Source organism: Typopeltis vanoorti, chromosome 17 (genome assembly GCF_054136105.1).
Source record: "Typopeltis vanoorti isolate ZY-2024b chromosome 17, IOZ_Tvanoo_1.0, whole genome shotgun sequence".
Lineage (NCBI taxonomy): Eukaryota > Metazoa > Arthropoda > Arachnida > Uropygi > Thelyphonidae > Typopeltis > Typopeltis vanoorti.
The window spans coordinates 46,349,976-46,375,284 of NC_143565.1; the positions used below are offsets into that span (position 1 = coordinate 46,349,976).

Below are 25,309 nucleotides of genomic sequence, written 5' to 3' on the forward strand. Positions count from 1 at the left end.
ATACAGTCATAAAACAGACACTCAAGAATAGGCTGCAACTGAATGTCTAGGTTGATTATCCAGTCAACCGCACTTGGTGTAGCATGGATGAAGTCTGACATGTTTCCACTGTATGTCACGTTCGACATATTCTGCTGTAATATGATTAATAGTCTCGCGGAGTGATCGACAGTCGCATCTGGGTGAGGCAATCATGCCCCATTTGTAAAGGCGATCTGCACATCTGCCATGGTTGGTGCGGATTCGGTTAAGTACAGACCAAGTTTTCCGACAGACAGACAGTGTTGTGTTTTGACATAGGAAATGATCCAAAACAGTGAACAACTAAGGCGGTGAATTTTCATCATTAGTGCAAGCCACGTGTCACGTTGGAGGCAAAGTTGTCGCATTTCAGGATGAACTTTTCATCCATGCCTTTCACTTTTCACAATGTTTCATCTTGGCGCTCAAAGTTAATAGTAATCCCCACAGGTATGAATTCTGAATGAATACTCTATTTACATTCCATAAAGCAAATTAGCAAAGCTTTTCCAGCAGATGGCGCAGAGATTTCAGCTCTGTTTTTGGTACTGGTCAACAAACATCGAACACACTGGTATTTTTAGACGCTTATTCTCACAAATAATTTTCACTGAAAGTTTTATGACGAGAGCAACAACAACAACAACAACAAAGTCCCTTGCACTCCGTTTCATCTGCAACTGACATCGTCCCTTCACATATGCCATTTTAACGGCTAGAATTCTAAGCTGTCTCAAGACAGGCACGCTAAATAGTGGGAAAGTAATGAATGAATACAGGTTACTTCACTGTACCTCGTAGGATTTGTTTCATAAAAAATAGTAATGGCAACATTATTCAACCCTCGCTATATCGCAGGACTGTAAGTTAATTTTTAAGTAAATTTTTTTTAAGCTTTAACGACAAGAGTAAAGCATAAAGAACTTTTGAAATAACCTTTGTATAGTCAATCGAATTTCCAACACTTGCTACATGTATAATCGTCCACGTAAATCTACAGATGTTGTAACTTTTTAAATTGTATCCATTTTGACATTATCGTCAAAATCAAAGGAGAAAAATAAATGTTCTTTTTGTTGATGTCGCATGAGAAGCACTTTATCTCGACTTCAAGAAACAGAGAACTCTTCCAAGTGGTGAGCGTTTACTTTCAGGTGACATTTCACTGCATATTTTATAAAACGTTCGTATCAAAGTCATCATCACAGCTCAAGTACCTGTAGTATGCTGTTTGATTTGTTTTAAATTACAAACAATTTTAAACAAAGTTTTCGACATCCACATTTCTTTGAACAGTGTTTTCTCTAAGATAGATTTCAATCGATAGGACTATTTTAATATCTGTATATTTGATAGTATGCACGCAATGTTACTTCTATAGAAGAAAGTTCTGATCATTGCACTTTACTTCTGGTTTGAAGATCTGCTTAAGCAGTAAAATCAATATTCATTCAAGGAAATTTCTTACTCAGATATAAATAAAAATCGTTCTCTTGAGGAGTTCAGATTATAAAATATGTAGAGAGTTTTATGGACGTAGGAAGTTTTTTACCTTGGGTATATATTATGTTAAGGATGCCAAGCTATTTTAAACCTGGTTTTACTCCATTTCCCAAGTAAGCAAACAGACAAAAAAGTCTTATAAGCTTATAAGCTCTATATTACTTAACCTTAGTATTTCTAAGCTTGGCTCCCACTGATGAGACCTCAATAAAGGTCAAAACCGGTCTGGGTAGTGGCCCCCTTGCCTTTAATGCATAGCATCATACATCTCCTAAAGGAGATGGGCTTTGCATTAAGGGTAAATATTAAGAATAGTGATCAGATCTTATTCCACCTTTACCACGAGTTGCCTAGACTTGTAGTACTTTACGGGTCAAATTGACTTGCACTACGTGCAAGCGCAAACTTGACTTATTTGTCTGCTTGCTTTCTTGGGAAATGGAGTAAAACCAGGTTTAAAATAACTTGGCATCTTTAACAGTTTCATGGAAGTCAGATCTTTTACCAGGAATATTGAAGTTTACATTTTTCAATAAAAGAAGTCGTATTTCGTTCAGCAAAATATTTATTGCTTACATGCAGTAAATAAATTCTTTCTGCTGATAACATCGCCAGACTATACATGAATAAAAAAAGTATATTTCTCTTTATGTGCCTTCTTATTTGGTTTTCAGAAGAATATATCAATATGAGACGGAGTTAAAGCTGTCATTAGAACTGGTAGGTCGATTCCTGTGTAGCAGCGTTGACAGATTCACGAGGAGCAGAAATTGCGATAGTAGTATGAATAACTCTTAATCGCAAATATTGAACAATACGGATATCTTAAAATTTTTGTCGGCATCCTAAACTCGCGACCTTTATTCTCAGAATTCAATGATTTTATTTGACTAATAATATTTTGTACTGATTTGTTCGCCAGAGTTTTTACAGCTATTTTTTATGAGATGGGGAAGACATTCTGCAGTTTTTTCAGAATGCTTTTTGGGAACTCTTTTCCTTAGCTATTAAAGAGATGACAGTTATAGATGAAAACAAAATCATTTTTAAGCCAAATATCGCATTTTAGAAGGCACAGATGAATCTGAAACGCAACCATTATTATATATCGCTGACTTCAGCAAATCAGTTAAAAAACAGTAGTCATTGGTTCTCTCTTCGCTAACATGTTGTCCATTGCTAAAAAAAAACTATCAACGAATGTAGACCACTCGGATGGCGTTCAACTACACAGACGATAAAAATTTAATGAATAATCATCAAATTACCAAAGTAAAAAAAAAAACTGAGGCGAAGCAGTTGATTAAGAAGTTCCGCAATCTTTTTAGATTTTCTGGGGGATGGGAAGGTTAGATTCAGATCTAGGTTGAGATTAAGATTTAGATTAAAATAGATCTTAGTGCAGGATGATTTTAATATAAAAATAGATTAGAGACAGCAAGTACCAGGAAGTGGCCTCACTTCAGTTTTCTGGCTATAGTACCACTTCAACGACACAAAAAAATTAATATTTTCTTTTTACCATAGAAGGTACTAGAAAAAGTTATTTCTGAAAACCCGTTTTGGGGGATCATTTAATTTTTCAAAATGGCGGCAGGAATTCAACTTGAACTAATTCTAAATTCAAAAATATTCGTGACAATAATGGAGCAATTCTTCTAATGTTCTAAACTCTTGAATCCTTTCCACTATTTATCATTCCTTGATGTGGTTTGACTGGTGTATTATTTTCTTTCTATATATAGAAAGAATTTTGCTGATGAGAGTAAATTACGATTCTCCTAAGTTGGCAAATATTCCACACAAAAACTTAAAATGAACTCTACCGCCAGCCACCTAAATTTAATTTACAGGTCTAGCACGATGTGCAAATAGATTTCTCGATAAGTTACTTTCAAGAAGAAAACAAATTAAGATATGAATTATATTTTTCATACAAACCAATAAAGTTCAGTCGAATTGGAATTGATGCAAACAGCATTTGGTGATTTCAATCATGCAGCAGATGTATAAACTGTTAATGATTGTGAAAGGCTGTAAGTCTATAGCACATTCGTACTGAGGGTGGGCTAAATAGTTTTATATATTTCATAGTTTGTGTATTTTTATTGATTTTTATAAAGTCCTAAAAAGCCCTGTTCTACAGACCAAATATGGAACTTTTTCGAGCTGCTTCACATCTTCAATAAGCAGAACAGTGGTCTCACACCGTGCGATGAAATTCACCTCCCACTTAAAGACAATCACAAACATCCACATGCGAATTCTTTAAACGAATTCTTTATTCTTTCCGAAAGCGTTGAGTATTATGAGTATATTCCAGAAGGAAACTCAATCATATTTCTATTTGGAAACTCTGAAGCGCCCGAAGAATGGGAGCATCATCAATGCAACAGAATATACCGAATTACATTTGGTTTCATGTTTTTGCTTTTAAGTTCAAGCATATTGAAAAGCAAAAGATACGAGAACACTAACACAAAAAAAAGTGAACAGGAAGTATTTCAGTAATACAAAATATGGCATTGGAAAGGTAGGAAGAAAATAATATTTTGGTAAGAATAACATGAGACCAAGTACAACATTTGGGCTTCTACTGATTTACTGTTGGTACTTTTTGTTACATATCTCGTAAGATAAGATATGGCAAAATAAGATATGATCTCGTTAGATCTTATGACAAACCAAGCTTCACACACTAACTCCAAACACTTTGAACTAATTCTTCTTCGTCTTCATTCCGAACTAAATCCGTTGTTCAAATCCAATTTTGTTGTTATTATTATTATTATTTACGGTATCTCCGTGGAGTCCGAAGAGAGACTCATCGCGGGACACCTAAACTAACCATTACACACACAAATCCCATTCTACCTTTCCTTGAATCCATTCCCCGTCAGGGAACTCACAACCAATTCTGGCAATTCATTCCATTCCACTCACTCTCCACGCAAAAAAATCTTGTCATTCCCTCTTTTCTGCCTCTCAACTAAACTTTGTAACCCGCAAACCTTCAACCTATCCTCGTAGGAATATTACACAGACATGTCACCATCTTGGTCACTCGTCTCTGAATCCTTTCGTCCACCTCCTGGTCCCCAAGAAACCCAGGTGACCAAATGCGTGCACAGTTGTCAAGATGTTGCCGAATCAGCCTTATAAGGAGGGATAATAACTTCCTCATCTTAGCTTTTTAGTGCGTTTTTTCAACATTGGAACAATTCGTTGTGTTATTTTACCAACTTTTGCAATATTACTATTTTATTATTTTGTAATGTATTACGTTTCTTTTTTTGACTTGCTATCCGTTCATGATGAAATGCATTCCAGTTGAAATATATTTATAAAGATATAAATAGAAATATAAGAAATGCGCTAAAGAAATTCAGGGTTGACATTTACTCTCGTACGTTCTTGACCTGATGTGGTTGAAGATCGCTATTCCATCAATAGCAGAACCATTTTCGGCCAACACCTCTGTCAAGGCCCGAGCATATATCATAACGGCATCGTAAGCGAATCCTGCGTATAACGGAATCTGAAAAACAAATATATAAAATGATATCAGTGCTTCGAAATAAATGGTTATTTTATATATATAATAAAATTGTATCTAGCCTCGTTCTCTCACTCTTCTGTATAACTGTTTCTAAAATTAAATATTCTGATTTATGTGCAGTTTATTGCAATTTATTTCATCAATCAGTTTATTAAGTGACAATTTTAATGTCGCACTTAAAATGGCTCCAAAAAGCTCAATCACAAATATTTAAACTACGACACAAAGTTTTTGAAATTAAAATATTTAAATATACGAGGGTTGAGCAAATAACAATCTGTGACGGTGCAATGAGTCGTGTTGATGACGACAGAGGGAAGTTCTTCATCAGCATTATTCCCCAGAGACTGCCACAGATACAATAAAGGAAGACAGAGTGGCTATTCAGCGGTCTGAAACACATTCAGAAACCTTAAAAGGTGCTACTGAGAAAGTGGCGCATACTTTCATTGCACTGAAGGAGACAATATTCATGGTTCTGCGACCATTGCATTGGATTGTTCTGAATTACAGCCGGAGTGACTAAGATTATGAAACCAATTTGTTATAAAAAAATCGAGTTTCGGGAGGGAAACCTTCTACCTCCATATGGGACCTTCTAGCTCACCTTCAGCTGAAATCCCTTATAAACGTTCTTCAACGTCCTTGACAGTATTCGCCGATGACAGATGAGTAACGGTCAACATATTCTTTCTTCATAATCACTTACCCACTTACTTACAGTGAGTAAGTGACAATCACTTACTTACAGTGGGTGTCATACATCACCCACCGTGTGATGTGTGACAAATGCCTGAAGCTGCGACGGAACTTGACAAATGATTTCCAAACAAACAGAACTGAGACACTTTTGCACATTGCCTCCGCTCCCTTGACACCAGTCTGTGGCTGACGTTTTTGCCAATGAATCTCTCTCTCTCTGGAATAGGTAGATAGCGCAAACAGGACATTGTACGTGGAAAGATGATCTATTGTGGATGTATATATATATATATATATATATATATATATATATATATATATATATATATATATATATATATATATATATATATATATATTCATAAACTTTCTCTTAATGGAACCACTAGTTACTGTTTGTGAAGGAAGAAAAGTTATCAAAATGAACCATCATACTGAACCAATGTAAAAACGAAGAAAGGCGAGTGTGGCCATGCGCGCCCACGTTCGTTTTATATGAATAATTACGACGAAAAGTACAAAAATAAAGTATTTTTAGAGAAGCAAGCATGCATAGTTTACCATACAATTAAGCTTGACTGTAGAGTAACTACACTTGACTTAATTAGTCATGTAAAGCTCCTATACATATCTCATGGCCTACAAAGTTTTCATCAAGATCATATATATATATATATATATATATATATGAAAATGGAAATGGAAATGAGACATCTATATATATATATATAGATGTCTCATTTCCACAGAAGAAGACCTTCAAACAGAGCTTAACTTCCTGAAAAACACCTTCTTAAATAATGGATATTCGTCTCGTAACATCACTAAACGTTTGAGACCACGCCAACATCCTCGACAAGAAGATGACTCCAACCCTATCACTCATATACAGTTACCTTTTATCAGCACTCTTACCCCAAAACTAGCTAAGATTCTGAAAAAATTCAACATAAAGACCGACTATACTACGCTGCCAAAACTTCGTTCTTTTCTGAGTCGACCAAAACCAAAACACAACCATCTGCATTTTCCTGGTGTTTATAAAGTTTTGTGCAACTGTGGTCGACCTTATTTTGGCCAGACAGACAAATCTGTTTCACTTCGTCTTGAGGAACATAGACCTGACATCTCCTACAGTAGAGCACGAGCGAGCGCCCTTTCCAGTCATGTCCTTTTCTCGGCAAACTCTAACCTTGAAGAACAGCCACATCAAGTTGATTGGGAACGCACTACTAATTTATATATTTGCAAGGATGAATTAGAAAGAAGAATCATCGAATCAAAAGAAATAGTTCTGGACCCTTCACATTTAAACAATAATCTTAGCTACAATCTACCTGATTCCCATAGCGCAGTAATCCAGTACTGGCGCTCAAAAATTAGCTGTCGCACACATTCTACTCATGCCAACGGTAGCACGCGGTCACCTATTCAAATATGACTGTTATTATTTTGCTTTTTATTAAGCTGTAAAGTTCATTTTTTACCGTGTTATTTTATATCTTATGTTTTTATTTCTCACCTGAAGAAGTCGGAGCACCGATGAAACTAGTTGTGATGTATTAAAGGTTTTTGTTATACTTTCTCGGGTTCTAGTAGTCAGTTAAATTTATTTTTATAAATGTATACATCCCGAGTAAATCCTAATTTCAACAATATATATATATATATATATATATATATATATATATATATATATATATATATATATATATATATATATATATATATATATATATATATATATATATATATATATATGATAACCATCTCTAGACACATAGTAAAGTGAAACGCAAAGAAGATCTTAAAAACGCTATGACGATACCGAAATCCACGGGAAAATATATGCAGATACTAGTCTATTTTATCACATACTACCATAAAATATGCATAAATCCATTGTAAAAAGTTAAAATGTATCAAAACTTACGCACACAAACACACTTACAGACATGGCGCCATTCACAGTCGAGAGAAATGTAAACAAACGTTGGCTGCCTCTTTCAAACTGACGGAGTTTAAAAGAGGCATTGTGATAGGATGCTGTTTTTCTGGTTCCAAGGCCTGTCTATACCCAGCAGATGGACGTGTGTGTGTGTGTGTGTGTGTGTGTGTGTGTGTGGCGGATGCTCGGTGAATGTCTGTTACCAAACTCCAAGTATGAAATTCGGAGGTGACTGTGTGCTGATATGGTCCTGTTTTTTCTGATACTGCCTCGGATCTCTGTTTGCAGTGGCATGAACATCGAACTCCGAGAATTATCTGAACATTCTGGACAAATTAATGCTTCCTACTTCGTGGCGTTTCTACGGAACTGACCATATCTCTTTCAACAAGATATGCACCGTGTTAAGAGGAAGACTGCATTCAAAAGTAGTAAAGTAAAAAGTCTGTTCTTTTGAAAAATAATTTTGAGTTAGATGCATTGGGTAAAATTAATTTATCCAATTAATACTGAATTGGATAAGGATAGACTAGCATCACTAGTTGCGATCCCTAATTAAAACCATTCTACTTGTTGATGGATTAGAGTTTAGTCTAATTTAAACACTTCGCTGTTGGTTTTAATTGAGAACAAGTTAAAACACAATATTAATACTAGAATGTAATAGTTGAAATATTATTAGGACTGATATTATATAAAAAGAAGTAAAATTTAAAAATTTTACTTCTTTTTGAATATTATTTCAGATATGACTGAAATCATAATTTCAGTCATATCTGCTTAAAAATACAAACCATATACCCTTCCTTTTCTTAGCATATAAATGTACAAGTGTACCTGGAACATTATCATTAATGTTCCAGGTACACTTCTCGTGGCAAAAACAAACATGCCACAACTGAATACCTGCTAAATGTTTAGACGGCATCTGCGCTTTGTTTGTGGTCACAGGGAAGAACAGTTTCATAGGAAACGACTAATGTTTGCATGCGAATGGAAGCCTGATAAAGACATGCGCATAATAAACACAGTTTTTATACTAGCACAACGATTTATGATTTGATGCTTAGGGAAGACCTCGAAGTCTCATCTGGGACATTAATTTCTGATCACAGTCGGAATATTAGTTGATTTCATAAGCCACCTCTAAGTGAAAACTCTTCAATGCAATTATGAAAAGGTCTTTTGTTGTGAATTCCGAGAATTATTAATATCGCACGTTTTGTTTTCTTAGTACACCACAGAACAAATTAGATACATACAAATGCTTAAAGAGGATTTTTTAATTTATATTAATCAAATGAATCGGACTAGGTTGATAACATACAAATGCACACTTACATGAACTTTGATGATGTAATGGAAAGGAACATTAAACGGATCTTTGCTTGAATAGTTGGTGACGATTTCTTGGAATGCAGCATACTCAGGATTGGGAATGGGACTAGGAGCCAGTATGAGCACAGAATGGAATGGAGTCGGATCATGATATTCTTCCCGATGAACTTCAGATTCTGGAAACAGATATTCGTATAAGAATAAAGTATGATAAATGTCGGATTTGAGTCACTTATGTATGCAAGTACTAGAATACATTATTTGTGATAATCATCTTAGATTGCGAAGTCCAGTCACAAAATTAAACCATTATTAAAGAAGAGAGGAGATAAAAAGAAAGAAGGAACTGGGTTATGCAAAATAATGTACAGTCCACCTCTTATGCAACCCCTCCTTTCGTCAACCAGCACCATGAACACCCAATCGCACGCTCTTCTCCTTGTTTTTTTATCCTCCTTTTAATAATGATTCGATTTGATGCATGCCGGTCGTAGGTAATAGCCATTATTAAACTTCAAAAAGTATAATAAAGAAATTACCTATTAGATAAATAGAACCAATGCAATATGTAAACAGAAAAATGGAAATAGTACGGTAATATCAATAAAGTTATTGGTGTAAGCAGATTGGTATGGAGGGCAAGAAACATCCATTGGGGAAAAATAAATTGTATATTTCTCGCGTGAATCATTTAAGTATAATGTGCTCTAGCATTTTCATTTTTCGATTCAATGCATGTATATCTCTTCTTCTTCTTTGGTGCATCAATCCGAAGATTGGTAAATATAGCAGCACATCACGACATCCTTTGTGACCTTCTTTTTATCTCCTCATAACTCTTAGTGCCAGTTAGCATCATTATGTTATTTATATATGAAATTTTTGGTCTATCTCGTGGCCTCTTTCCTTCTACAGTCCCCTCCATTATTTCTGTAATCAGTCCCCCATGCCTCAAATGGTGTCAAATTAGGCTTTTTCTTCTCTTATTGATGTGTTTCATTAATGACCGCTCTTCATGAACTATATTCAGAACTTCTTCATTACTTTTCCTTTCTGTCCAACTAATTTTCATCATCTTTCTCCAGCACCAAAGTTCAAATGCCTCCAACTTTTTCATGTCTTGTATATATCTACATTGGTCCTAAAATTTCAAGACATTTATCTACATGAGAAGTCCATTATAACTAGATTTCAATAGTTGATTATTGACAAATACTCATTGGGAAATTTTACCTTTCCTAGAAGTAGAGAAAGGAAATAACTGATCCATCTCCAAGCAAGACTATCGACGATTGATTCGGTAGTCCGAGACGAAAAAATGCAAAAATTAAATTTGAATGAACATCGGAAATTAATTAATACGCGTTGCAATTCATTAAGGGTTCCCAAACGATACAATAATACCATCTAACATCGTAATTCACACGAAATTCGAATGATAAACTGTTACAACTAAAAATATTTCTTTGTTTAGCATTACGTTAACTGAGTTAAACGAAAATAGTAATAATAATAAAATTGTACTTCTCGTTATAGGCAGTATTCGTACATTGGCTTTTTACTTTATTTAACCCTTTCTGCTGCGTTATTTTCGTGAATAACGACAGTTAAAATTCATTTAACGAGTGTATGTTGAAATTGATTTTTTTTCCTACAGCTTCTCACTTCGGATCTATAATTACTTATCTTAATATATATTACGAGAAAATTCAAGGAGCACGCGAGTATATGAACTGACAAGGAAAACTATTTTCACTTTGATAAACGCGAATCCCAATATTCTATAACGAGATGCTATTCCAACATACAGAAGAAATTTAGAATGATTTTAAGGTCAATGCTTATCAAGTCTGATGTTAAATGAAAGAAGAAATTAACGATAAATAATTAACCAGCTGGATCGATATTTATTATAATCTTAAGACTGTCGGATAGCTTAAACTTCTTTATGAATGCTTTGAAAACGATGAGAATTGCAATATTTGTTCTTTACGACTCAGACCTGAAATATGTATGCGTTATATTCCTAAGTAAAGTTTAGAGTCATCTTATTACAGAAACTACCCCTCATCTGTATATCGAAAACGATGCCCTGGATTCCATTCTTATTTCGTGTTTTTCACTATAATGTCTTCGGCCACCAATATTAATAAACACCCACACAGTTCTCTGTGCACACAAACTAAATAAACAGGACATCTGCAGTCATATTAGCATGCACTGCGTTACCGAAATATCGATCAGAACAGAAGAGAATTGTCTTGAATTTCACTTACGTATTCTGAAATACAAATTGAGAAGGTTATTTGAATACTTAAGAGACTTTTCCATTTTCTTACACACACACACACACACACACACACACACACACACACACACACACACACACACACACACACACACACACACACACACACACACACACACACACACACACACACACACACACACACACACACACACACACACACACACACACACACACACACACACACACACACATCAATGTTTTATTTTGCTTGTCCAGAAAAGTAAGCACAAGAGAATGCCGAATAACAGTGCTGTTTGTTCTTCGTAAATGGAGTACAAACATATTTGAATACACATTTTTACCACGTTTTTCAGCATTTATTACTCATTTAACCCACAAGGCCGATATATCCTATGTAAAATAAGTATTTGGACTTAAAGATTTCTAAAATGCATACACCTGTCAGCATCGAGAGGCTTTTTCTAGTCACACTTTGTACCCTTTTAATGTTTTGAGCCACTCTTCCTTTAACATTATCGTATTGGGTAGATATTGGGATTTTATGCAGGTCTGGTTTTCCACATGTTCCTCACACCATACTGCAATAGAACCTGCAACATAATATGGTTCATTGTTGTACTGTTGAGTTGAAAGAAACATGGAATTGTTTCTAAAAACAGCTACAATGCAAAAAGCATTGCATTATCCAGAAGTGCTACATATCTGGAATATACTCACTGGCATTCATCCTTTCAAACACTACAAATAAAAGTCCGATTCCAAACCAGGAAAAAAAGGCTTCATATCATTATATTTCTTTCCACCTAGAAGGTTCACAGTTCAGGTAATCATGATCGAATGATGATGTACTCAGACGTAAGGTGTTTCCAAGCATTTGTTATGATCACACTAATCCATCCGATTGAAAGAGAGCGTATAGTGATTGTCTCTGATCGCACTTCAATATTTTTCAGAGCGCTCATGATGTTCTTTACCTAGTGTGGCCTGCGCTATTGACTAACGTGTTCAATCAACATTGATGTTTGGCTTATGAGTAGCTGCTATTCCTTAGGGAAAACCCGATACTGGCAGAGTTTTACATAATATCTTACTACTAAACCAAACCACCGTAGACTTTTAACGCCTCGGTGATTGTTTTCATATGGACCACCGATATTTCAGGAATGGTAGTTGGATCTCTTTGTTAGCTTCCTGTGTCATCCTGGACGTTTCTTGCCTGAGATGGTATCATCACATTTTCATCAACTCATAATATTATCCGCACTTCATCTTGCGTAATACATTCCTTCACGAGTATCAAGATATGGCAACACCTTTCTATCGGAATCCGCAGGTCCTCTTTTTGAAGTGCCATTAGGAGTATCCTAGTCAACACGTGGACTGTTTGTCTTATACCATAGCAACATAGGCTACGTGTGACCACAGGAATATACTTATATTATTGGTCATTGTAAAAAAATGAATCCCCCAATACTCATTTCGACATTGTGTTATGTGAAAACTTCTTTCACAGTCATTTATTATTAATATGTAGACTAGACAGATGTTTGCTATTAATGACAAAATAATGCTCTGTACAATACGATCTTAAGAGATTTGTATCAGTAGTGCACAGATTTGGATTGTACGACTTGGAGCAATAGCTTGTGATGGGCAATACAAGCCAAGTATGTGAATTATGTAGCCCATACTGGGACTTATAATCTGTAAGAAAGTTAATTAAATGTATTTATTTTAATTAACACTTTATGCAGTTTAAACCAACATTAACACATGTAAGAAAACTAACTGCCAGCAGCTAGTTTAGTTTCTCACAGGTCAATATTTTAAAAATATTTCTTCAGAAGACCCATCAAATCAAATGTCGTCTTCGAGGTTTAACTTTTTAACTTTTGAAAAAAAAATCATATTCAACAGCTTTATACAGATTTCGAGCTAAAAGAACAAATCAACGCTTTAATGGTTATTAAACGTATGCTGTAGACATATACTGAACAGTACACTCACCTTTCATAACATATTGACCAGGCCTATTTGGATCGTACTCTTCTTTTTCCACACAGATGATCACATATTCTCCAGATTCCAAAAGCCCACGTTCGTGCATATACCTTACGAAATCCACCAATGAAGTGAGTTCAGCCAACCACACGTACACTGAAACAACATAAATATTATTAATCAGGTGCTTCCATGGAGTCCGAGTTCATTCAACAGTTATTATATTTAAAATTCAAAATTGGTAAATACCGCGTTACTTTTATGACGATTACAAAATTACTAGTATGTTACCACTATCATTATGATAGTAATAAAGAGAGAAGGAAAAAAAAAAAAACAATTCTCTGCGAGACAAACAATCTTAGATGTCATTTATTGTTTGCTTTTGATTTGAATGAAGCCCGTTTGTCTCTTTATTTTATTTAACTTTATATTGCGCATTTAAAATTATTTGAAGATTTTTCTGTAGTAATGAGATATAATTTTAAAAGTATATTAATTTAAACTGTCAACAATTTAAACATCAAATAAAAGACAATAAAACGGATACTAGATTACGTTCTCTGACACGATTAAATCTCATTATTCGAGAGTAACTACTTTCACTGGGAGCATCACTTAGCTACTAAGTTACATTGTGAAGATTATCTGAAAGTTGTCTGAAATTATTAAAATTCAATGACCACTTTCCAAGGGAGCCAATGGTCGTATAAAAAACAAAAGAAAAAACGTCTTCGCTGACCTCATGAAGATGTAGAATTCAAGTCGCTGTCAGCGAATTTTAATGAGAATATTTTAAAGAAAGTCTTAAACAGTTCTGGAACTTAAGTTAACGTCATAGGCCGGAGGTTAAAAAACTGATTATAAGCAAATGGTTTATTGTATTCAAGGTCAGCCGGACACTTTTCTGCGAACAATTGTGGTTTCAGCAGAGACAGAAAAGTCATCTCTTTACTTTTGGTTAGATCGTATATACAATAGTTTCTGTTTTCGCTAGCTAAATTTGCAAATTCCAAGAAAAGTTTGCTAAACCCAGCAACACAGGATAAGCTGTGAAAGAGCTACCGGACGTGTTCATCAGAGCTGTCAGCAGTGACACCTACGTTCAGAATATGAAAGATTTCTTGGCCAGAGTTACTCTCTCTTTAGTGGTTGTGAGCGAATGGAAAAGCTCTGCAAAGTGAACTGAAATGAACTCAGTCTAACTGCTTCGAGATAATCAGTCATAGGCTAGGTTGACAAATCCGCACCCCCCCCCCCCCCCCCACACCAAAGTGACGTCAGTAAAAACGTCTTTAGAAGCAATGAAAGATTTCAGAAAGCCACGTGATCTTTTTATAGTTTTGATTTATGAGCCTTCAAAAATTTTCCCACACGTCGGTTATTTCTGCACCATATTCGATTACTGTGAGTGCGTAGTTATTTGAGTAAAATCATAAATTGTAAAGGCTTAAAGTTACAAAAAATTAACGTTAAAAGATAGCTGAGATTCATATTAATATAACTTTAGAAAAGGGGAAAACGTTTTAAAATTATGTTTATTTCACCGGAAATGCCAAATAGTAGGACTTATAAATAACTCTCCCAGTCAACAAGATGATGATGGTGGGCTAGTCTGTCACTAGGTGTCGCAGTATTGTGGTATTCGAAAAAGGTATTAAATATGGAAGGTGTGAGATAATGATTTTGTAGGCGACATACTAACATAAAATACAGGGAGAGCGAAGGTCCTAAGGAAAGGTGGTGTAAAAGAATTATGACGATCGACAAAGATCTATAAAAACTTCGTAGATTTTATTTTTGCAATATAAAATAGTTTTCGTTTACATTGACAAAGCCACGTTTGAAACACTTCTATTCAACACTCACATTTTTCCAATTCAGGATTTCTTTCTTGGCCTTTAAAAAAAAGAAAGTAAAAACACACCAGTTGAACATCTTGCGCAGACGAAAGTCATAATTCGGATTTTACCTTCAACTATTTAAATACTTAAGATATTGAATTTTATCATTTGTTAAAGCGTCCGTAGCTCTGTCAATATAGACGGCCCTTAAAGACATGGGTTCGAATCCCGTCTAGGATGACCTTTATCAAGCTTTATAACTGAAAGTGAGTTCGCTTGTCTCGTACGGACATGGGAGGGATTTTTTCGCTTGGAAACGCGAGTTTCTCATCCCACCAACATGCAAACTGTTTTCCTGAATGCACATACAGTATCTACAGGCAACAATTATTTATTATACAACAGGAAACCACCTTGTTCTATTATTATTTCCTACTAAAGTAGCATTGCTACTCTAATCTTCTAATCTGATCTTAATCATTTGTTAGCATTCACTTAGTGATTCCACAGTAGAAATATAAACTTTTATATTCTCAGACAATTCGTTGCGAAGGGCGAAAAGGTGTAATAATATTTTTAAAAAAATCTGATGTTGATCTGCCTCTTAAGAGTTTCCAAACGAACAGTTTTTCCATAAAGCCAATTTTCGTAGAGAAAGAAAAATCAGTGTTTAACTCATCGGATGAATATCTAATCGGATGAATTCAATATCTAAATATCGTACACGATATTTAGATATTGAATTCGTGTTCAGGTGAAAGTTTTGGATATTTCTACTTCATGCTCCACTTCATAGATAGTGATATTCTTAATTCTTCACTTGCTACTATTATGGTTAGGAAATTATTTTCAGGTCAGCAGATCAGTACCACAGGGATAGTCCCTTATGACACTTCTCCATGACAACGCATGGTTTGTAGTTGCACAAATCGCACCAGGAAAGTTTCGTTAGATTTGGAGATGTTCGAATATTTGCTATAAAGATCAGCTTTCTGCCATGAAAGGACAAATAATGGCATTTTAAATTGGATGCCAAAGAATACAAAGTAGTTCGTGAGTTATTTGACTGTCAGACTAAGTAATGGTTTAGTAATGCATTCACTACCCGATAAATTCAACGAGTTGCACACTTACTGTTCATGGAGATGTTATAAAATTGGATCCAATATTGCTCCTGTAATCGCTCTGTAATTTCTCTGGAATTTCTCTTAAACTACCCTTATGTCAGTGAGAATATGATGATAAACTGCAAAGGTCTTATTCTCTCTCTTGAAAGTGGATAAACTCTGAATTCTTTAAATTCTTATTCTTTATGCAATCAATCATTTCAGTGCACTCTTTAACTAATGCACTATATAGTACAGCCTTTCACGAGTGGAATTCACATCCATCCTAATACTTTTTAAACATGACCTGTTTTGTTAAACTCACCTTCTGAAGGTGAAATAACAAATCGCTCTATAATAAGAAAAGAAGATATCATCCAAAAAAGCAACAGCATGAAAGCCAGATGAACTGACTTACACATTCCCATTCAGGTAATTGAAAAAATTATTGTTGACGCCTATGATTAGGTGGAGGTAGAGGTTATGTAGTACTGTCTTCTTATTGTCGTTCGTTAAACTAATCACTATACAGAAACTTTTCAAGCCTCTATGATGGCAGATCTGTGATAGGCTTTTACAAAAGAAAGAAAAATATTTCTTTGTTTTACAGCATCACGGGTGACGTAATATGATTCATTAGTTTCGAGAGAGAGAGCTATTATCGGGGGAAATCAATAAACACAAGTATCAAGTCCCGTTGAAGAGCAAAGCAAGTAGTAAGTAGAAGACTTCGACATTAGGCAATCTATTTGTTCTCACGTAAGGCAATGTCAGGTGTTCCATCAGAAACTGTCTGCACCTAGTCTGAGTTTTGACAACACTGAAGCAGTAACTTTGCTATGTCAGCGTAACAGAAGTTAAATATAAGGAGGCGTAAACATTAAGCATGATGCTCTGGTATTAAAGCAGGAAGCGAATGAAGAATGATACCATCAGGTCGCAGTGTTTATTTTATGAGTTTCAATTAAATAAACAAATAAAATACAGAACGTGAGCAGATTCAGATTTTTTTAAAAATAGTTTAATACCCGACGTATGTAAAGAGAAAACTAAAGTTTTAAATTAATTCTTCGTTTTTTAAATATATTTGAATTCTTCCTCATTTCAAGTTTCATTTCGAATGCTTGCACTAAAATTTCAGTATACTGTCTACAGGAAAGCAAAAGTACTTTAATATTCTTGAAAATTCATAAATTTAGAATCATATTTCGAGTAATCATTAAAGTACTTCAAAACAATACTTCAAAAAATTTCAAAGTTATTATTATTATTACACGCGGGGAAGTCCTTAGACTCATCGCGAGAGATCCACTGCATTTCACCAAGTACTAACCATCATTCACACCATACATCTCCTTGAGCTCATTCACTGGCAAAACACTCATAACTGGCTCTGGCAGTCGATTACACTCTATTACAGTCGATTACACACTGTCCAAGGAAAAACTCTCGCACCCAGTTATGACGCCGGCCTTTCTAAACACTACACTCTTACTCAATTTCAGGGATGACCCCTTGTTCTCCAAACTAGTCTTACATACTGAATTTTTTTCTCTACATCAATCCTCGTATATATCTAAATCATATCCCTCCCCTTTTCTGCCTATCAGAAAACTTTTGCAACCTAGAAATATTTTATTATTATTATTGTTATTATTACTATTATCATTATTATATAAGGTGTCTCCATGGAGTCAAAAGACACTCATCACGGGAGACCCAACATTGACATACTAACCGTTATTCACACAATATACCTGTCATATTGTGTGAATAACACAACTCTGGCAACGCATTCCACCCATTCACAACCCTCTAAGTAAAAACTCTAGTCCTAACACTCTTGTTAATCACACTCTTACAAAATCTCCAGCAATGACCCCCTCTTTCTCTCCCTTCCTGCACTGGTCTTGAAAAGGTTATCAGTATCAATATTATAAAACCCTTTTAATAATTTATAACCCTTTTAATAATTTATAACTCTATCATATCTCATCTCCTACGTCTGTCAACTAGTTTTTGAAGTCCCCAGACCAATCTATCCTCGTAGGAGACATCCCACAGGCCTGCGACAATTTTCGTAACCCACCTCTGAATCCTCTCCACCATTTCCACATCACCAAGAAATCCAGGTGACCAGATCTGTGCACAATAGTCCAAATGAGGGCGTGTTAATGCCTTATAAAGTGGGAACAATCCCTTCCTTATCCCTGCTGGTCAGTGTGTTCTTCAACAACCATGTAATGTGATGTGATGTGAAGTTTTTCCACCTTGCAATATGCCCTCGAAAATTAAGTTCTCTGTCCACAATAACTCCCACCAACTTCTTGCAGTTCAATTCCATTAATATAGTAAACAGCATGTGATCGCATCCTTCCGAAGTGCATCGCCTTACACTTAGCCACATTAAACTGGCAGCCATTTAGTTTAGCCCAAACCGTCAGCCTATTTAAGCCATCCTGCAAGATATCATTTGAATGGAATGGATACCTTGAAGGATGTGATTCCTTCACACACACTTCACAGATTGTGATACCTTCACAAAACCATGTACAAGAAACAAAGCACTATCGCTCTTCCCAGTTTTGCATCATCATAAAACAAGTGGATATTTCCTTTCATAATATTCCCAATATCATTGATGTACAAATTAAAAATAGAGGACCAAGCACTGAGCACTGAAGCACACCACTAGTCACATGCCTTCTACTGGACTCTGCTCCACCATATACCACTCTTTGATATATATCCACTAGCCACCCTCTAATCCAAACACTAGCCTCGGATCCATACCATTTGCTCCAATTTATGCAACAGACTCCTATGCGGAATCTTGCCAAATGCCTTTGCAAATTCCAGCAGGATCACTAAATAAGGATTTCCTATATCCAACTCCATACTTCATTATAGAAAGTGAGCAAATTACTAAGGCAATATCAACCCTTCACAAAACCATGTTGTCCCTTATAAAGTATCATGTTGCTGTCCACCAGTCCTGAGTTCTAATTTTTATCAATTTCTCCAAAACCTTAATCACCACTCCTGATATACTGATTGGTCTATAATTTGCTACCTCAGTCTTGGAGCCCCCTTATGCAGTGGAATAATTTTTTTAATCTATCTTTATAAGAATGCTCTTTTAAAGATAGATTGAAATTTTATGATGGTGAGCATCTTTGTTACCGCCTTCGGATCCTCTCTATTTCTTTCTCATTCCAAGAAACAAAGCTGACCAGGTTTGTTCAAAATACTCCAGATGGTATCAAAGCCTTTCAAAACTTAGGGGTTATATGCTTATCAATGTGTTCTTAAATAAGCAGTTAATCCTATAATTGTTGTAGCCACTTTGCAATATGACCTGTGAACTTTAACTTAGAGTCTACCAGCACTCTAGTCTTATGATTTTTCTGTAGTCCAGTTCCATCAATGTGACACACAACTGGTAATCATCTTTGTTAATTATTGCACTACCCCGTTTTACATCAATAATGTTATACCTTATATATTGTAATGTATCATCATCATCATGATCGAAGGTTCTGCACACCACAGAATATTGATATTAGAGTAATTGCTATACATGGAAGTTATGAAATAATAATCTCAAAAGCCATATTACATTATTTCTTGCATTCCAATGGTGAGTCCTTGAGTTTCTCAATTTGGAGAGATTGTTGTAAAAAAAAACTTGTTCCTTTGCGCAGATATGAGGATTTGTAGTCATGTTAGCAGATCCTGGAGGAAAATAAATTTTTGTATGAAATGGTTATTTATGATATCCAGTAACAAACAGGAATTCTTATAGTTAAGCAAAATACTATCTTGATTCGTATTGACTGACACATCAGGCAGTCCAGAAGATGAATACGTTGATGAATATACATAGTGGATATTAAGAGAAATATCAATAATTGTCTTTAATAAAGGAAGCTCAAAAAGGATTAATGAACTTGCAGAGTATTGAAAGAAATAACTGCCAGGTAGAAATGTTCCATTCAGTCTTTAGCTCTGGGTTCGAGGCATTAGATAATAAAAACACTTTATTATCTTCATTCCATTATTTTCGACCATTGTAGCCATTTTTAAAGTTACTCCCGAAATTTTCAGATTTTCTCAGTTCGCAGCTCATGGACAATTTTGATCAGCGAAAGAATTAGTTTATTGTAACCAGCTTTCTGCAAGCTTGAGAACGTTTTATACAGTTTCTGTTTTTGTTATTGTTGTTGGATCACCTTAGCACTTTTATGGCATATTAAACTCTTATGGGATCCTCATTTGGGATTTCTTGACATGGCTCTTACGCCACTGAATTGATATTATTATTTGATATTACCAAAAGTTCTGATAAACCCCTCAAATGAGGTTCTATCTCAATTCCTTCATGGTGATTATCACAACTTTTCAGCACACCCTCGTATTAATGATATCTAAGTTTCTTTATTTTTTTTTTAGAAAGAAAGCAAATGCGTAACTCTCATAATACTGATCAGGAAAACACTAGCGTTATCCATTTGCCTTCTATTTTTGATTAATAGGATATGTATCACGAATGCAAGAAGGAACAGCAGTGGTGGACTGGCCGCAGCAAAAAATTCTGGGCACGTCTTTGACATTCCATCAGATAAAGACCGGCTGAAATAGTCATAGGACTCTATCAATTGTGATAATGCTTTAACGTGCATATTCGCCATATATTTAATCCTTTGATTTCAAAACCCTTTCTTGGAAATAAAATTTCACAAAGAAAGATGGCGATTTCCATCCAAGGAAGAGGTCAAGGTGACTGCGATGGTACAATTCAAAAAGTCATAAAAAGTGATCCCTAAAATTGTTTCAGGGTATTCTGACCACTTAAATTTTAGCAGTTAAACAATATCATATTTTCGTCTAAATTTTGGTTCTTACGCGACTTGTTTCTAATGAAATTACTGCGACGCCTGTAACAGATCAAACTATTATATCACTGGTCATGCATTTATTTCCGTATTGTTTCTATTAATCAAACTTTTTGTCAAAGTGCTGATGAATATATCTAGAAACTTTGGTAATGAGACAAATTGTCATCATTCGTTACGAGCGGACTAGAAGTCTAATTTTTTTAGCCGTTACTGCACACTGGCTTATTATTTATCTACACGTGTCAACGGCAACTGTCCTTTCGGTCTAACACGGAAAAGAAATGCACCGTTTAATTCACATAGGAAACATGCCACTTTGTCTTTTGGAGCATGCACTCTGCTATGCGAAAGTGGCAGCCTCTAAGGAAGCAATTTATTATCCAGCTGGCTATTTCTGGGATGGACCGTTGTTGTAAATAAGAGAATCCATTAAGATACAATGGATAGATACAAGACACGTGACAGCAGTAGAGGGAGCTTTGACCTCCTTTGTTTGCGGCCGTTTCCATCTCTTGCTAAAACAGACCACCGCAAGAGCTACAGGTGTTTAAAATGACTCTCTTAAACAGTAGTTTTTTTCCAGCTAAATCATTTACCAGGAAATGGGACAGTGTAGAGTGCAAGCAGCTTTAATTTTCCTGCATCCTAATGTTGTATGATGGCAACACACGGTATTTTAATGCTAATGAAATATTGGGAAGTTTTCTATCGGAAAGGATTAAGTCGGCATGATGTCTTTGTGACGTCATTAGCATTTTCCCAGCTTTTGAGTTAGAGTCCGTCCCCAGAATTAATCCAGTTTGTTCAAAAAAAAAAAAAAAACGACGTATAATGTCTTCATATTACACGAATTTACAAAATGTAAGGTAATTTGGATGATGGGAAAATACTTAAATTGTAAATGGTATTTATTATGATGCTCTCAACAAATATTCGACTCTTTTGAACTGAACTGAAGCCTATTGATCTATTTATCAGATTTGCAGCAACATTTGTGTAGGTAAGTATATATAATAAAAATGCAGTGGACAAAACTTAACAGAGATGGAATCAAGAGAACGGTAACATTTATTGAAAATATGACCACATGCTATCTATTGATTCGTTGCTCCTAGTTATTCTGTGTTTTTTATTTATTCAAAAGCCTTTATGTTTTAATAATACGTAAATGGAACAGTGTTTCACATTAGTTCCAGTGTCCAAATGAATTCCAAATTATAATCATACAACATCATTAAATGCTGCTGTATTGGCTACAATTTTCGCTGTCAGAATTCTAGTCCAAAAGTTATCTTTCATCAGTCCCTTGAAGAGTGTCGTACATCTAATTTTGCAGCTCACTTCAAGTATTAAATTCCGAAGAATAGGAACTGTCACATAGTTTCTGCAACTTTCAGTTCGATTATCTCAGATAAGTAGCGCCAACTACAGCTGAGAGTTTCGCTTTAGTTCACCGCAATTCATCCCAGCGATTCTGTCTTGCATTCCACAAAATGAAGATATCCGAAATCTGCATTAAAGTACAGTCACCCTTAAATAATAATAAGCAGAGAATGCATATCCATCAATTCACTCACAATGTACTAGATAATTTGAATATCACACAGCGCATCGATCTAAAGATTTATAAATAAAGAGTGCATCTACTGATGGATTGCCAATATAGAAACAATGTATTCTGTCGATGTATTACTAAAGGAATGCAAAGAGCAAGGGATATTAGTGGCTTTCAAAGACGTTTGACATGCTGAACTCATGAGTATCTGTAAAAACTGTTGTCGTTTAGGATAATGCTGAAGATCGAAGCGGGAACATATCATGGCCTGTTTAGTGAATGTAATCTCAGGATGATTTATCTGGAGATATTAAACATTCCACTTTCATTCCACAGAGGAATCCTGTCACCTCTAACAGGTATGTGACCTTATCACTCTCCGTGTAGACTCTCTGAGGTGTTCATAAGCTGCAAAACAGGTAAAAACCTGTAATAGGAAGAATAATTCTAATGGAAAGACAAAGAATATAAATTCTACAGAAATTCGGAAACCCACTCTTATCTTTCGAATTAATAAGAAATATCCTTCTTCTGGTATAAGGAATACAAATTTTAAACTGCCGATGAAAAATCAAAATTTCTAATATTCAGAATGACTAAATAGATGTGCTGCCTCCGCAGTTTACTGTCCTCAAGTATTTTTAGGGTGGGGAGTAGTAGAATGGGCAATGTGCTCAGACTCTTGATAGTAATGTAATCTAGCAAGAAAAGTTACTTGCAATTCGTATCCAACGGATGATACGTTTAAAACTAGTCCATGGATGATGAAGATTTCCACGATGAAAATATTACTTGTTAAACCCCCCCCCCCCAAAAAAAAAGTTCAGTAAAATTTCGGAGAGGATGGTAATGAGTTACAATACATGTCCTTGCAAACGTTTTGAGAAAATTACAATTTCTAGCATGTATTAAATCCACATTTTACCCACGTATTATTCACAGTATCCTTATATAAAGAACGTTATTACAAAAAATGTCTTCACTATTTGTAAATACTTAGATCACCATTTCAGTCGCATTTTTTTATTTCACCCTTTAAGTATAGTACACTAAGATAAGCCAAACAGCAAGATTGATAATTATCCATTATCTGAACTGGAAAAGACTCACCAGGGTTAACTAATATACACTATTACGGAAATATAAAAGATGAGATATCTCAATTTGACCTCCGTTTTTATAGTGACTAAGTGAAAAAAATAACCATACCATAGGAAGCGCTCTATTTTTAATTCCTTCTGTCAAACATATTCCAGATTTCAGGACCACCCAAACTGCTGTGTCGCTCCGATCTATTTTTCTTTACTTCGTTATACCAAAATTCATATCCTACAAAACTAGAAGACCCTAATAAACGACTGCTAAGCTGTTATTTGTGCCAATGATAATACACACACACATATATACACTCAGAAGAATGAGGATGCATTAAAAGTTATATCATTAGCGACACTGATGTTGTGAGCATTTCCTTCAAAACGATAAATTTGTTTTCTTGTAACATCCATAGCTATATTGCTTCAGAGGTAGAGGTTAACCAATAAATTACTGTTTTAAACGATAAATTACTAAGATAAACAGGTGACAGAGCGATATTTCGCAGGTTTTAATATTTTATGGCAAGCCATGTATGCATTTTCATTTTTGTTTGAATATCTCTCTGAACCACTCAAGGGATTTCGATGAAATCTGATAATAGGGGTGGTCGTGGGCGAATTCATTTTTTTTGTGCATAATAGAATATTTTCTATATAGTTCCATTATACCAATCATTCTCTATTATTAAAAAAATTAAAAAAGTTCCGTCTGTTTCACTGTACTTAGTTATTGTCTCGGAGATTTATTGTAGTTACATTCACAGGTCATATTTAGTGATGTTATCACTAGACGAATCTCGATCTTCTCCACAGTGATTAGCATCACGGAGAACAGAGACTTTCTTTAACTGAAATTAATCACGCGATGCTTTTCATAGACAAAGAATCTCATAATGGCTGTATTCAGTTTGGACGATTATGTTCTCCCATAATCTCCCAATTGTACGACGTTTTTATGTGTCAAGCTTGGGGAGTGCAATTACCAAAAAAAAAAAAAAAAAAGAATGCAGTACTGCCACATGTGTTTTATTCAACTTAAAAATGTTTTTACAGTTCTTTGCAGAGCGCCTCTACAGCGCAGTCGGAGTAGACCTGAATTCGAATCCAGTGATGACACGAGAAACTAAAGCGAACAGAAACAAAATTTATCCCATCGTTAAGAGAACTTCCAAGTTTTTATAGTATGAAGAAAAGCTTAACTTGAAAGATAGCCACTACGAGGCACATCTGTTGATATGGTAAATTGGCGACTCACACAAGAAAGCGTGTATTCAAAATAAATCCTCCAAGCGTGAATTCAATTCCAGAGAGCTTAAAAGATCTCAGCTAAATGGCAACAGGACCAATTCAGGCTGGCGCTGGGTAGCCTTTCTGTTGGTTTTGAATTCCGGAAGAAACGCAACTAAGGTTGCCTGTGTATTATTTCTGTTAATGCGTGTATTCTTCTGGTCGGTCTGTTTTGCTG

The 25,309-nt window shown here is 35.2% G+C and overlaps 1 protein-coding gene across 1 annotated transcript in view; it reads right to left on the reverse strand.

Annotated features, from left to right (window-relative positions):
- Positions 1 to 25,309, reverse strand: part of Gyc32E (Guanylyl cyclase at 32E) — a 107,323-nt gene that overhangs the window by 38,256 nt on the left and 43,758 nt on the right. Inside the window, exons 3-5 of the mRNA XM_090407652.1 lie at positions 13,351 to 13,500; positions 9,075 to 9,247; positions 4,927 to 5,062 (exon numbers count right to left, since the gene is read on the reverse strand). Coding sequence (XP_090263778.1) covers positions 4,927 to 5,062; positions 9,075 to 9,247; positions 13,351 to 13,500 — 459 coding nt within the window. The remainder of the gene's footprint in view (positions 1 to 4,926; positions 5,063 to 9,074; positions 9,248 to 13,350; positions 13,501 to 25,309) is intronic.